The sequence below is a fragment of the Panicum virgatum genome, chromosome 3N (genome assembly GCF_016808335.1).
Source record: "Panicum virgatum strain AP13 chromosome 3N, P.virgatum_v5, whole genome shotgun sequence".
NCBI classification, from domain to species: domain Eukaryota; kingdom Viridiplantae; phylum Streptophyta; class Magnoliopsida; order Poales; family Poaceae; genus Panicum; species Panicum virgatum.
In genome coordinates this window covers 66920414-66934536 of record NC_053147.1, presented here as the reverse complement: position 1 = coordinate 66934536, position 14123 = coordinate 66920414, and the positions used below count along the sequence as shown (strand labels likewise).

Genomic DNA, 14123 nt, shown 5'->3' with positions numbered 1-14123 from the left:
TTTGTTTTATTGGTTCTCAATCAAATTTCCTTCTCTCAGGTCATATTCTCTTCGGCTGCTGTCATTTATTTTATGTAAATTCTAAATTTAAATCTGTTTTGTAAATATTTATGTTATTATCTATTTTTGTGAAATTATATTATGCTGGTACCGTCTGTGCTCGCTGCCACGCGAGACTTCTGGTGTGTTTCGATCGGCTTGTGGGTTGGAAATAGGCTGTCAGGTTACACTTAATTAAGCTAATGCACCTGATGCGTTCAAATGATGGTCATTACGCTTAATTAAACTGTTTAATTTGGCGGTTCTGTCACATATTTGCCCAAGTCAGTTCGGTTTTCAGGCAACTAATCATTGGATTCACTGAATCCCTGCAGTTTGGATCAAAGCTTCCCACATAAAAAACGAGCTGCTTTGTCTCATCTCATTGTAGCTGTACCAATTGTATCCATTATTCCAGTCCTGTCATTCTTCTGACTCCATTCTCATTCGACTCGTAGAAGTTTAAGGCAGCCTTGTACAAGCCAATCTTGCCTCTGCCAAAATCAGTACCGGCCGGCAGTACCAGTCGCAGCGTGGCTTGCCCAGACATGTTGTTGAGGTCCAGCGCGGTCCCTCTTATGTTCAGTACGGATATCGCGATCTGGAGGAACATGGAGTCGTCGGCGATCTTCATAGGCACCGGCCCCATGTATCGGTGGATTTCTTGCCGTACGTTCACGTACTGCTTCTTGAACCTTGGTTTCTTGCCGCCGCAGTTGAACTGGCGGCCGGTGTCGTAGCATGGGCCACAGCAGTGATCGCCGTCGTCTTGATCCCGTCGGGTACCGCAAGCGAACTGCACATCGAGGAACATGCGCCGCTTGATGACGCACCCGCCGCCGACGTCTTTGTTGACATATGCAATGCATACTTGAAACATTCTAGAAGATTGTGGAAATCACAAGAAACTAACTTTGCAGTATATGAAGATAAGATCATGCCAAAATAAGAAGGATCTAGAGGAGTGGAGAGCAAGTATGAGTAATAGTTATCATGCTTTATAGTGAAGTATACTCTATAGAGGAAAGATATTTGTATGATAGGATGGAGAGAAGTCTAGAAATGTAGAAGTGTGTAGAAGGAGAACACATGGTAATACCATATGAACCATGGAGTCCTATAAATAGGGGTGTCCACCTCCTCCATTAGTGTACCATGGCATAAAAGGTCTCAAGTAGGAGATAGCAAGGTTGCTATATAGTGTAGTGGTATCATGGTAGGGTAGCCACATAAGAGTGTAAGTGTCATCTCATGTTATATCAAGTTGAGTTATGAATAAAGGTTTGAGTTCCCTTGTAAGTGTTAGTCTTCCAGTTTCTAAGAACTTATTGTATAAGTTGTAATTTATCGTATGATGGCTCTACCACCCAGAATCACAAACACAAGGAAGGGTCTGGGCTTCATTGTAGGAAGGTTCCGCCTTCAAGAAGCCAGCTTCATCTGTTGTAGGCTATGGCTCTACCACCCGAAATCACAAACACAAGGAAGGGTCTGGGCTTCATTGTAGGAAGGTTCCGCCTTCAAGAAGCCAGCTTCATCTGTTGTAGGCTCTGCCACCCGGGAGCGAGAAGGCTGCCATCGAAGGGACCTTATACACCAAGTATCTAGAAATTGAAAAGGATAACCGAATCTAAAGTGAGTTGGTGTGTCTTAGGTGTAGATCTCTGCATATTGGGTATTAGGGCCATCTCGATTCCCAACAGCCTTCAACCCTTCCGGCACCACCAGCAATAGCGAAACAGCCGTCGAGTAACATGCGCCGCTCGATGACGCGCCTGCCGCCGACGTCGCGTCCACCGCCGCAGCCGAAGCGCGGGTCGAGCCTTGACCTGACCGCCGGAGAAGCTCCTGTCGAAGGCTGAACGCCGGATTGTCAAACATACGGCGGCACCCCGGCCCCATCCACATCACAAAATAAGGCAGCGGGGGCAGCAGTAGCAACATGGGAGGAGTTGCGGTTGCGGGTGCAGCTCCTCGGCAACGACAATTGCCTTCCCAAGGCAAGTTGCAGGCCGACCCATGCCCGAAACTGCCCCATCTCACCAGGCGCCGCCCCGTCGGCGCCGCCGCCTTGCACGGGCGGTAGCGAGGGATGGATGGCCGCGGAAGACTGCTTGTGCTCATTCGACGCACTGGTTGTTCAGGGAGAGAATGAGATTAGCAAGCAAGAAAGTAAGAAGCAAGAACTCAAGAAAGTTGGTAACAACTCGCGACGCGAGCAGCAGAAGACGAACGCCCTCACCTGGGCATGGTGGAGGACGTGGCCATGCCGGCCCGTCCTGCCACTCCCCCTCCGCCTCCGCCTGCCTTCTGCTGCTCCCTCTCGTCCGCACTAGTTGTTCATCAAGAGAAGGAGGGAGATTAGCAAGCAAGAAGAAATCAAGAAAGCAAGAAATCAACACGGGGAACAAGTCGTGAGCAGCAAAAGACTAACACCCTCACCTGGGCATGATGGAGGACGTAGTGGTCGGGTCGTCCCGTCCTACTGCTCCTCCTCCGCCTCCATTCTCCTGCTCCGGCCGTAGAGGTGGAGCCTCTCCTCCTCCTTCTCCATCCCGGTGGACAGAGCGTGTCGACATGTGGATGGCGCTTCTTCTTCTTTCGGACAGCACAAGGTCGACGGGAATGGGAGGATCGACAGGAAGGGGAGGGATATCTTTCTTGGGTCGGCGGGAGGAGCGCGGGTCGGCGGGAGGAGCGCGACGCCAATTTATAGGCGTAGTGGCGAGAGGAAGACGAAGGCCGTGCGAGCCAGAGTTCGTTTGGAGGGAGACGGCCCACCTGTCGGACGGACGGAATAAACAGAAAAAGGGGAGTTTCTGATTACCTGACTTGATTGAAGATCAAATGGAGTAGTGTTAACTTTCATCCAATACGCTACCCGAAAATTTCGGGTCGGATTTTTCGGGTTTTTAAAATTTCGGGTTTTGAAATCTTCAACCCGAAATTTGTTCAAAATAAACAAAACCCGACATTTCGGGTACCCGACATTTCGGGTTCGAATTCGGGTTTACCCGAACAACCCGAGATGCAACTATGAAGGCAGCCAGCAAGTAGCAACACAAATGCAAACGAGGAAGCAGCATATCCACGAGCAAGCAGCCGGCGTAGCAAGCAAGCAAGGATGCAAGCAGCAGGCTGCAGGCGTAGTAGCAATAGCAAGCAAGCAGCCGGCGTCGCAAGCAGCCGGCAAGCCACCTGAGTACTCAGCCCCGCCCGTCGTGTTGTGGTGCCGACCGCCGCTCCGCGGCCGCGCGTCCGTGTTGCCGCTCATCCGTTGTGCTCCTGTTGCCGCGGCCGCAGGTCATGTTGCCGCTCGCCGCCGGGCTCCGGCTGCCGCGGCCGCGCGTCGTCGTGACGCAGACACCGCTGGCCGCCCCGTCACCGCTGCTCCTCGGCATGCTCTCCACCCGCTAGCAATTTGTGGGGGCGCGGTCACACGGAGGTCTCGGAGGCGCCGCCGCCGGGGGTGAGAGGGATGGGGATTGGGCACTAGGTCTGGGAGAAGAAGACAGTAAAGAGAATAAGGTTGCGTTGGAGGTGGGTAGCCATACAGAGATTGGGCTGTGGTGGGCCAAATTTGCTTCTGAGACAGATTTTGGTACGGGGCACTTCGGGTTTTCGGGTATTTCGGGTACCGGGATTTAATACCCGAATTACCCGTAATAATTTCGGTACCGGAGTTTGCTACCCGAAATAGTGGTCGGACTTTTCGGGTTCGGGTTTTTCGGATACGGGTTCGGGTTTTTCGGGTACGGGTTTCGGGCTTCGGGTAATATGCCCAGCCATACAATACATAATCACTCCTTCAAAAAAAGGATGAAACTCGTTTGGTAAGACTTATTAGTTGTGACATGGGGCATGCGCAGCAGAGCACTGGCCTTTCACAGCACGAGCGTGGCACCTTGACGAAGCCCTTGCCAACCGGCCCAGGAATAAAATGAGTACATTCAGCTTGGAGCAATGCTGCAGCAGGTGATTTTTCTTCTTCTTCAAGAAATAAGAATGCTTGGGAGAGATGTGTGTATTTTTAATTAAGAAAAAAGTGATATAAAAGTTTCTTGCGAAACGAGCTTTCTAAGCTAGCAGATTCGCCTCTACAAGGGGAAAAATATACATAGTCGAATAAGCAATACCGTTCACCTCATCATATTCATGCACACAAAATTATCCACATACGATTGTTTGACCAATTATAGTGGAAACAATCATATCATTCTCCCTGTGTTATTGAGATAAATACTGAAATTCCCAAGGGAAGGGAAAGATTTTCATGTTCGAAAACTAGTGAATGGAACATGAATACTACTAGAAAAATGGCTTAAGGCACCGGTTGCATATGCCCTTTGGTACCGGTTTTTTGAACCGGTACCCCACAAGCGGTACCAAAGGTACGAGCCTTTGGTACCGTGTAAAATAACCAGTACCTAAGGCCTCCAAAATTCACGCAAAATATTCTCTTTGGCTGGGATTTGAACTCGCGACCTCTAGCCTCGCACGTTCCTCCTTTACCATCTCAACTACACAGTGGTTCTGATAGAAAAGGAGATATTTTTCTTTTAAAGTAATCCATGGATGAGCCTAAGGTAACACCAACCGGTACCTAAGGCTCGTCTATAGGTACCGGTTGGTGGTACCACCCGGTACTAATATAAAAGTTACCATCTGGTACCTAAGACTCATTCATAGATTCCACCACCCCAAAAGTACCGGTATGGAGATGAACCGGTACCTGCTGTTACTTTTGGGGTGGACCTAAGGCTTGTTTTCTAGTAGTGGTAGTACAATATGGATGATCATTGCGAGTCGCGAACTATCAGCAAGACAAGGCCAAAAATCTCTCTGCAAAGTTCAAAAATTTAAAAGGAACACTCAAAGGTTGGGAAAACAAGTTTCCAGCCTATCAGCTAATATTGCAAATGTAAAGCTTGCCCTCTCTTTCTTGAAAAATTAGAGGAACTTAGAGACCTCTCATTGGCGGAATGGAACTATAAGAAAATCCTGAGAGCCTCTTTGGCATGGCTCCGCCGGAAACAGCTCCAGCTTCGTGCTACAGTAGCAACACTATTTTCACTGTGACATGAAGCGGGTATGCAAATGGAGGTTCAAAATTAAATGAACAAGGAAAAGGGTGAAGCTGGAAAAGTAGCTCCACCGGCTCAGGCTGCGGGTTGCTATAGTGCGCTACAGTGGTAGGAGCTGGAGCACCTGGAGCCCTCCCAAACAAGGATTTTCACATCCAGTGACTTTCCTCCAGCAAGTCAGGTTGTTTTTTTTATGAAAAGCAAGTCACGTTGTAACTTTCGCCTACATTGCATATGACTTGCCACGCTGTGCAAAACGGAAGCAAATCCTCTGCAGTACTGCAGAGGGACTCACCCTCACTGATGTGTGGGCCCCACATCACTCGAGCCCACATGTCAGGGGGTGAGTCCCTCTGCAGTACTGCAGAGGAGACTCATCCGTGCAAAACATCTTCCGTTGTCAGTAGATCCTTCAAGTAGTGAGTACTGGTAATGCACAAAAAGAATAGTTTCTAACCTCTCATTGGCAGTCTACCACGCAAGCATATTGACCATCTATTGTTAGGTGTACTTTTGGATCATCTAGCAGTAGACTGACTGGTTCTTAGGGAACTCGACCCGGCCATCACCTTCTTTGTTGGTGAAGGTCTGCTATGGGGCAGCAACGCATGGTGCAGAAGCGTCGCGGTGGCGATGGCAAGGTCGACAGCAACAGTGAGCTAGAGTAGAGGGCATCGGTGGAGCTTCCCATAGCTGCAGTGCTCCTCTCTGAGCGGTTTTAGGGTTTGGATAGTGGGAAGTGCCCGGCAGTGAACCTCGTACGATGAGCTCCTGGCCCCCACCTCCTATTTATTGCACTGCACGACAAGAGCCCACCAGCCTCGCATTGGGCTAGACGCTCCCGATCAGAGCGCGAGTCAAAGGCCCAGTTGGCCGTTGGGCCAACTAGTGGACATCAACCCAAATCCATGTCATCATCCAGTTTACATCGTTGGCCGTCGTTTACATCCTAGATTGCGCCGTGACCATGAGTCCATGTTCTCCATATCAGAGAAACAAGTAAAAATTTTTGTTCAGATAACGAGAGATGGATTCAGAATTACAGCCCAGAGTCCGAGACTCGCAAGCTCTCAAGATCAGAACCGGTGCTTCCAAATGCCACCTCTTTCTCAAATTACTCGCCCATGCATGTGGGAAGACAACAAAACCGTTTACTGAAAGTCCGAAACTGAAACACATCCATATAGTTACATCAAATTACGAGAGTGCAGCTCTCCAGTGTTGTTTGTGTTTGAGAGAATGCAGTTGATCGAGTGCACTGGCCAGAGCTGCCAAACAGTCTCCGATCCAGCCAGCTGCTGGTTGGGATGAGCCCAAAAGATTGCAATTTGTATCACCATTTCACGATTACGTTGCTGAAGAATTGCAGACAATCCCGTTTTAACCTTATGAATGGCATCTTCATCAATATAACGATATCCTCATCGTTCCCAAACAACAAAAGGTATATTTTTAGGCACCACATGACCTTCCAAACTAACTCCCTCCTGTTTACTGCAGCCTGCACTACTGAAGCGAGAAAATAACAAACTTGGTGAAGAAGATTTCTATGTACACTATCACAAAGGGAAACTAAAATATACAATGTACTAGCATTGATTGGTGGCATGTGCCCGGAACCGTCCTAAATCTAGCCTTGAAAATTATTATCTGCGTGGCACTAACATCATTTTATCAGCACGCTAGAAGATGAGATCTTTCCCTGACAAGACGACCATCCATATGTCTTCTTACGAAGATAGGGCCATGCAACGGACTCGTGCTGTTCTGAAAGAGAGGGCCTGAGACTAGATAAAGAGAGACAAGATTGGGCTGACATTGATTTGACCTACAACCATACATATTAGAGACCTTGCACTGTGTCATTGAATCGGATCATCAGAACAGAATGCAGATGATCTAGGGCATTTCAATCCTGGCTGGCCATTGGTTGTACAATGCCAAAAATGATAGCCAACAAATAATCTCCAGCTGTTTGCAAAAGAAAGATCAGGGTGAACCCAACAGATACTTCCTGTATCCACTTTTACTTCTATGTCGCTTGCTGTAAATTCAGGGGTGAAAAGCCCATCACTACGTACACAAGGTGAAAATTCCCATAGTTCCTCAAGTACACACCAAAATAGCTCCTAGCACCCTATCTAAAAGAGTAAAAGTAACACTATTTCAGATCAAACAAAAACACCTGTTTCCACATGAACAACAGTATTGAAGCTAAAACAAATACTGTTGACTAACAATGCTAACATCTGATCTACTTTGATCTCAAGCATCCACCAGGTAGTAAGAATCTGAACTTGTCTGCATTCTTGATCAAATAGGAAGGCAGATGCACAGCAGATGCTGACTTCGGTATCGGCCCCATCTTCTTGAAGAGGTCTCTGAATGTATACTCTTCAGGTAGCATGTCAAAAAGGTCCTCCCCATTGCATATGATCTTCTGAATTCTTTCTGGATTTAGGAAGCTTTGCTGTTTCACTCGGTCTGCATGGCTGTACGCCTTCATCTTGAAAATAAACTCCTTGATGTCCCTGAAGCAGAAACTGCAGTGCCAACCTGAATCTGCCAGAATTAGGTTGCTCTGACGGGAGTGGCGATATAATGTACGCTCATTGAACACATGTGCTGATGCTCTCCAGCTGTTGTCGTCCACAGGAAATTCAAAGGAATACATATAGTTCTTCATCTCAAGGTGCATGACTGGTGGTATTCCATCACACCACTTGAGCAACTGCAGTGTCTCGGGGCTAGGGATCTCATCAGCATCAGCCATGATCAGCGCATCACCAGCAGCAATACCTGATCTTCGTATCAACATGTTAAGTGAACGACGATGATATGCCTCGACATTGAAGGGCTGCCTAAGATGATCAGTATCCAGTTCTCCAATAGAAAGCATGTCATAGACAATCTTTGATCCAGCAAATGCAAAACGGCCGATGTTTTCATAAAAGGAGAGTGACTTGGGGATACCGGTGAAGGTGGCATTGGCCTCAAGGATGACAAACCTATCAACATATGGGAGGAGCTCACGGTAACGGATTTCCAGAATGTCAAGTTCATTACTGAAGAGGACAGCATCAAACACACGCCGTGGGGAGGGAAGGATGCCCCAGCCATGGAGCTGGCACAGCTGGGGCATGGAGATATTGGGAGCATAGTAGTGTGGAATGCGGGTGAATGGTGTAGGTGGTGTGTCCCACAGTGGGCGCAGAAGGTAAGAGATACTTTGGAAGTACTGGGTGACAGCAATAACAGACACAGAAAGAATCAGAACAAATGGTATCAGGAACTTGAAAGGCAGAATTTTTCGTCTCGTTACAGGCGGATGGGGTAAGTCTCTGGCCATGAGAAGATCTTGCGTCTATGACAAAGAAAGAAATGAGTGTGTCTCTTGGAAGCATAGGAGAGTGCTCCGAATACTATATCTTTCTGGGGTGTGTGGAAAACGTCCGAATCTGAAGGTAATCTGCATTTCAAGACAAGACAGAAAAATAAGCAAAAGGAATCAGGTATACATAACGTGAACCATGCAACATACCACAAAACCAGAGAAAACTAACATATTGGTAAAATTGCTAGCACAGGGAGGAAAATGATGAGACAAGTTACAGCTACACGTATTCCCTTCTAAACTTCTCATGGAATCGGCATTGCTCTTAACATCTAAAGAAAGCTAAATAGTATGGAGTCATCGGTTAGAGCATCCCAGCAATAAATGATATAATGAAACATGGCAGACAAGAGCCAACAGCGTATATTGGTGCATTGTTGTTACTGAAAAAACATAACAATCTCTGGCATTAAACATGATCTTAACAGCACATCTGCCTATAATAACCAAATGGAATCAAACAATTTAGGACTAGCAAGATACGCATGATGCAGTACATCGCCGAAATGTCAAGTGGACATTACGAAAGATGTTTTCCATCTCAGCGGCATAGGCAAGAGGCTACCACCTTTTGCCCAAATCAAATACAAATTGGGCATTCCTATTCAGTAATCTGCAGTATGGGATAGACCCTGATTAAAAAAATACACATGCAATCATTTCTCTCCTGTAATCTAATCCATTCAGGAGCATGCCTGAATGGCAACGCAAAAGGGAAAAAATGTAACAAAACGCATGCGTTGTGCCGCCGCCTCCATCGGTTGGCATCTAATCTGAACTAAACCAAGCTTGGTTCTTGCCCCCTCCACCTAAAGATCCGAAATTTGCAGAGCAATATGCCAAGAAACAAAGAAAGAAAGAAAAAAAGGCTAGAAAAGGGAGCACGCACTGGGTGCCCAGGAACAAGGGCAGCGAAATCACCTCAGGGAAGAAGAAGACGAAGAGGCGAAAGGAGAAGACGAAGACCAAGGTGGAAAGCCCCCACGCGGTCCGCTTCCTCCGCCTCCTCTACACCGCCCGCTCCTCCGCCTCCGGTCTCGCTGGCTCATTTAACCCCTCCTCCGCCCGTCGCCTCCTCCGCCTCCGGCCTTGTCTCATGTAACCCCCTCCTCGACTCCTCCGCCAATCTCTCTGCAGCCGCCCGCCTATTTCTGTCGCGTGCTCCGCCGATCGCCTCCGTGGAGGTGGAGGAATGCCGCTGCTAAAATTGGGCACCGACTTTTTGCTGTTGGCTAAAAAAAATCGAGGCTTTCGCTTTTGCGGGAGAGGAACCGTGGGATATGCGATGAGTAGTGCTTTGCAATGCCTTGCCCTGCCACACTCCACTGCGCTGCTGCTCGGTGGTGCGTGGCCCGGCGAGCTTTTTTTGGGGCGTGGGCGGCAGTCGGATTCGGATTCTCTGCGTGAATGTTGGGTGTAGGATCTCCTCTGCTCTCCGTGGTGGAAGTGGAGCCGACCACACAAATAATGTTCCCACGTGGAGTGAGTTTGACCAAAAGGACGAAGTCAAGCGTCCTAAAGTGCGAATAACAAGGTTTTATCAATAGAAACGGTGTTTTTTAAGGCCCATCCTAATAGATAGTTTCATTTTCTTATTTTTAAAAGTGCCACATGAACAAAATACAAATAAAACTCAATGCATTGTTTCATATTTGCTATTTCATAGAATCTCATCACATTTAATTCAAGACCTATCAAGAGTTGGTAACCGTGTATATTGCTTCATATTTGCTATTTCATACTCTAGTTACATTTAATTATAAGACTCATCAAGAGTTGGTAATCGTGCATAAATGGTTTCATCTAAATGAAATCTATTTCATCTTATTTTTCAAAAAAAATCCATTTCATCTCTGTCCTCATTAATCCAGTTCCACATCATTTAAAAGGGTGACATGGTACCCTATTTAATATGTATATTAATATGTATGAAATTCTTATGAAATCTTCACTAGAAATGACCTTAAGAATCTAGACACCTTTTGAAAATAGGGAAAATTCGATTCATGCCACCACAACTCTGTGAAATTGGGTGTCATGTTGAAAATCATGCCACTCAATGGCATGATTTTCAACATGAGATCCAATTTCAAGAAATTGGAGTGGCATGGATCCAACTGACCCTTTGAAAATAAAGAATCAACCATGCAAAACTTATTGAGGCTATTCCCTACAAACCATTAAAAAAGTTTCCAATTTCTTCCATGCCACTAAAAAACTTTTCATTCCCAATCAGCTATGGATCCTACTTTTTTTGGACTCCTATATCACTGCCGTCAGCTTTCGGTGAAACGGCAATTAACAGTAGCTTAAAATTTCCAGTTTACCCCTCTTACACATGGGGCCCGCCTGTCAGTCTTAGTCCCCGTCTTTCTCTCCACCGCTCCTCTATGCCACAACAGCCACCGCTGGCCACCGCTGCCCAAAGCTCTCCCCGCTCACGCGGCCCCCTGCTGCCTACAGCCTACCTGCCCTGCGCAATGAGATCCTCTGACGTCGCTGTGGGCGATGTTACTCTGCAGTCGCGCGATCCGCCCGTCTGCCTGCAATCCAACGATGCCTCGCGCGTGCAGCTCTCCTGCCTGCCCGACGCTGGCTTGGCTCGCTCGCAGCTGATTCCCATGCCCTCTTCTCCTTGCGGGACGGCTCGCATGCCCTCTTCTCCTTGCGGGACTGCTCGCCATGCCCGCCGGCGCCGCGCCAAACAAGCCCTGCCCAGGGCGCTGCGGCTCGCCTGCCCTCTTCTCCTTGCTTGCTCGCTGCGGCGCTGCGGCCGCGACGGCGGAGGAGGCAGGGGCACTGCGGCGCAGGCTCAGGCTGGTGACCGAAAGAGCGTGCGGACGTTGACGACTTGGCATCAAGGACGAGCGCGCCCCATCGTCCTCGACGACACCTATCCCCACCGAAGCCGCGGCCCTCCTTGTCCTCGGCACCCAAGTTGCATGTCCTCGTGCTGGATGACGACTAGGGGAACCCACCGCCCGCGGCGCCGCCGTTGCAGACATGCCTGACTCTGTCCTCCTCCGTGTTGCTTTCACCGAGACGCCGGAGTCGGATGTGTTATATGCTCTGGATCGGCTAGATCCTAATGAATCACATGTATGTGCATGAAAACATAATGTAGGCTTACTTTCTTTAGATGAAGAACCCATCTAAATGTGTAGATGGATTGTTGTTGCTCTTCCTAGTGTTGGTAGTGGTAGAGATGATCAGATATGTAAGAGAGAGAGAGAGAGAGAGAGAAATAACTTGACTTGAGTTCTAACCCTCTTCCTTCTATTTATTGCCACTACACACATAGGGAACCACACCCATAGTTTGAATTTTGCCCACTGATCACAGGCAAAACTATTTGAGACTCAAATGTTTTTTAGCAAGACTTAGGGCTTAAGTTTTGACTAAACTTGAGGGCCAAGTTTCTAGCAAAAATTTAGCAAAACCATTTGTGTTTCCATGGTTTTGATCTCAACCTTCAATTCATGTTTTAACTGCTGAGATCAATTCCAACAGGATGTGCCCTGCTCTATGAGCCCCGACATTGCTGTTGTCGAGAAAACCGGTGCCCCGCACCGGCCCATTTGGCCCACGGGGCGGCCGGCCGTCTCACACCGTCGGATCCTAATCCGACGGCTGAGGACGGGCCCATGGTGAACAAAACCACCAGCCACCCCCAGCCCCCTGAAAACCCTAATGTCATTTTTTGTTCCCCTTTCTCTCTCCTCTATCTCCCTCTTCTCTCCTCTTCACCCGGCGGTGGCGGCAGCCGAGCTAGGTGGCGGCGTGCCCATGGATCGAGGGCGGAGGGGCCGGCGGTGCTGCCGAGCTCCGCTCGCCGGAGCTGCGTGTCGCCTGTCCAGGCGCGCAGCCCCGTCGAGCGTTGCTCGACGATGCCCTAAGGGCCTACTCGCGCGCAAGCACGAAAGGCCCACGGCGGCGGCCATGCCCGGCAGCGGCCTCCCCCAGACGTCAGCGCGCACGAGGGGAGCCGGCGTTGAGCATCTGCGGCGGCGGACTAGGGGCCGCTCAGGAACAAAACATGGAGCGGAGACCCACTTAGAGGTGGCGGCCATGGTGATGTCGCGGTCAACGACATCCATGGCGGCCCTAAGGTATGTCCGGCACCATTCCTTAACTATGGATTTAGTCTAAGGTTCAAGAAATTTTTGGGGAAAAACTATGGCTAGGGTTTCATGATTTTGGGTCTAGCAGTAATAAATCATGCAAGAACATGATAAACATCATGAGCATAGACTTGAATTAAACATAAATCATATAAACAGCGAACTAATCATGATGAAAATCATGAACAGAAACTTAAATTAGACATGAACTGCTTATGCAGTGAAGAGCTTGAACCATAATCATCATGAATTTCATAAATCAAAGCATGATTGTGCTAGATAGAAGTCTAATTGAAGCATATGCAACTTGAATTGCATGAATATTTTTACGGGCATGCACACAGACATGAACTTTGGGCACCGATTCATCTAGAGAAGCATGAATAACACATGAACAAGGATCCAAAAGAATCTAGCATGGCTCTGGTGCCACTGTTATATGCTCTGGATCGACTAGATCCTAATGAATCACATGTATGTGCATGAAAATATAATGTAGGCTTACTTTCTTTAGATGAAGAACCCATCTAAATGTATAGATGGATTGGTGTTGCTCTTCCTAGTGTTGGTAGTGGTAGAGATGATCAGATATGTAAGAGAGAGAGAGAGAGAGAGAAATAACTTGACTTGAGTTCTAACCCTCTTCCCTCTATTTATAGCCACTACACACATAGGGGAACCACACCCATAGTTTGAATTTTGCCCACTGATCACAAGCAAAACTATTTGAGACTCAAATGGTTTTTTGGCAAGACTAAGGGCTTAAGTTTTGACTAAACTAGAGGGCCAAGTTTCTAGTAAAAACTTGGGACTCAAGTGGTTTTAGCAAAACCATTTGTGTTTCAATGGTTTTGATCTCAACCTTCAATTCATGTTTTAACTGCTGAGATCAATTCCAACAGGATGTGCCCTGCTCTGTGAGCCCCGGCATTGCTGTTGTCGAGACACCGGGCTTCGCCTCCTCGCGCTCGGTTGGGCCATCTGCCGCCCACCGCATGTCATCTGCTGAAAAATCCTCCGATTAAGTGCTCTAACTTGTATCTAGCTTTTGCAAGCGATCCTCTTCCCGGTGAAGGACACTGTATTCCATTCCAACTGTGTGCTAGCCTCATCAAAATTTCTTTACAATTTTCGGGGAATAACTCATTCCTATTCTGCTTCTGCAGGAGTTTCTCTGATATCTCTGGACAGTGATGATGAGTCGGATGACATCATGCACACAGAACCTTTGAATCTCTGAACAACAGACCATTTTGTGCATCTCTCAACTTGCAACAATCAGCATCACTTTTTATTCAAATCCAAGAAAATTTACAACACAATGTCAATCTATACATAGGTTCAAACGAAAAGGAAAAACGAAAGATGCTAGAAACTCCAGCGTTACAATCATGTGCAATCACAACAGAAAACGAGAACAGCTAGCCAAGCAGAACTAGATTCCCACAATGTCCAAAGTCGGCTGCCCCCTCCTGCTTGAAACTG

General features: G+C 47.8%; 1 protein-coding gene across 1 annotated transcript; it reads right to left on the bottom strand.

The window, feature by feature from the left end:
- Positions 1–7117: 7117 nt before the first annotated feature.
- On the bottom strand, positions 7118–9909 carry LOC120666910 (beta-1,4-mannosyl-glycoprotein 4-beta-N-acetylglucosaminyltransferase-like). The gene is made up of 2 exons (XM_039946897.1): positions 9439–9909; positions 7118–8592 (listed from the first exon to the last, which is right to left on the bottom strand). The coding sequence occupies exon 2, from the start codon at positions 8470–8472 to the stop codon at positions 7378–7380; it is 1095 nt and encodes a 364-aa protein (XP_039802831.1). The 5' UTR covers positions 8473–8592; positions 9439–9909; the 3' UTR covers positions 7118–7377.
- Positions 9910–14123: the final 4214 nt, after the last annotated feature.

Coding starts and splice junctions, on each gene's coding strand:
- LOC120666910 (XM_039946897.1), bottom strand. CDS start 8,472: ATGGCCAGAGACTTACCCCATCCGCCTGTAACGAGACGAAAAATTCTG.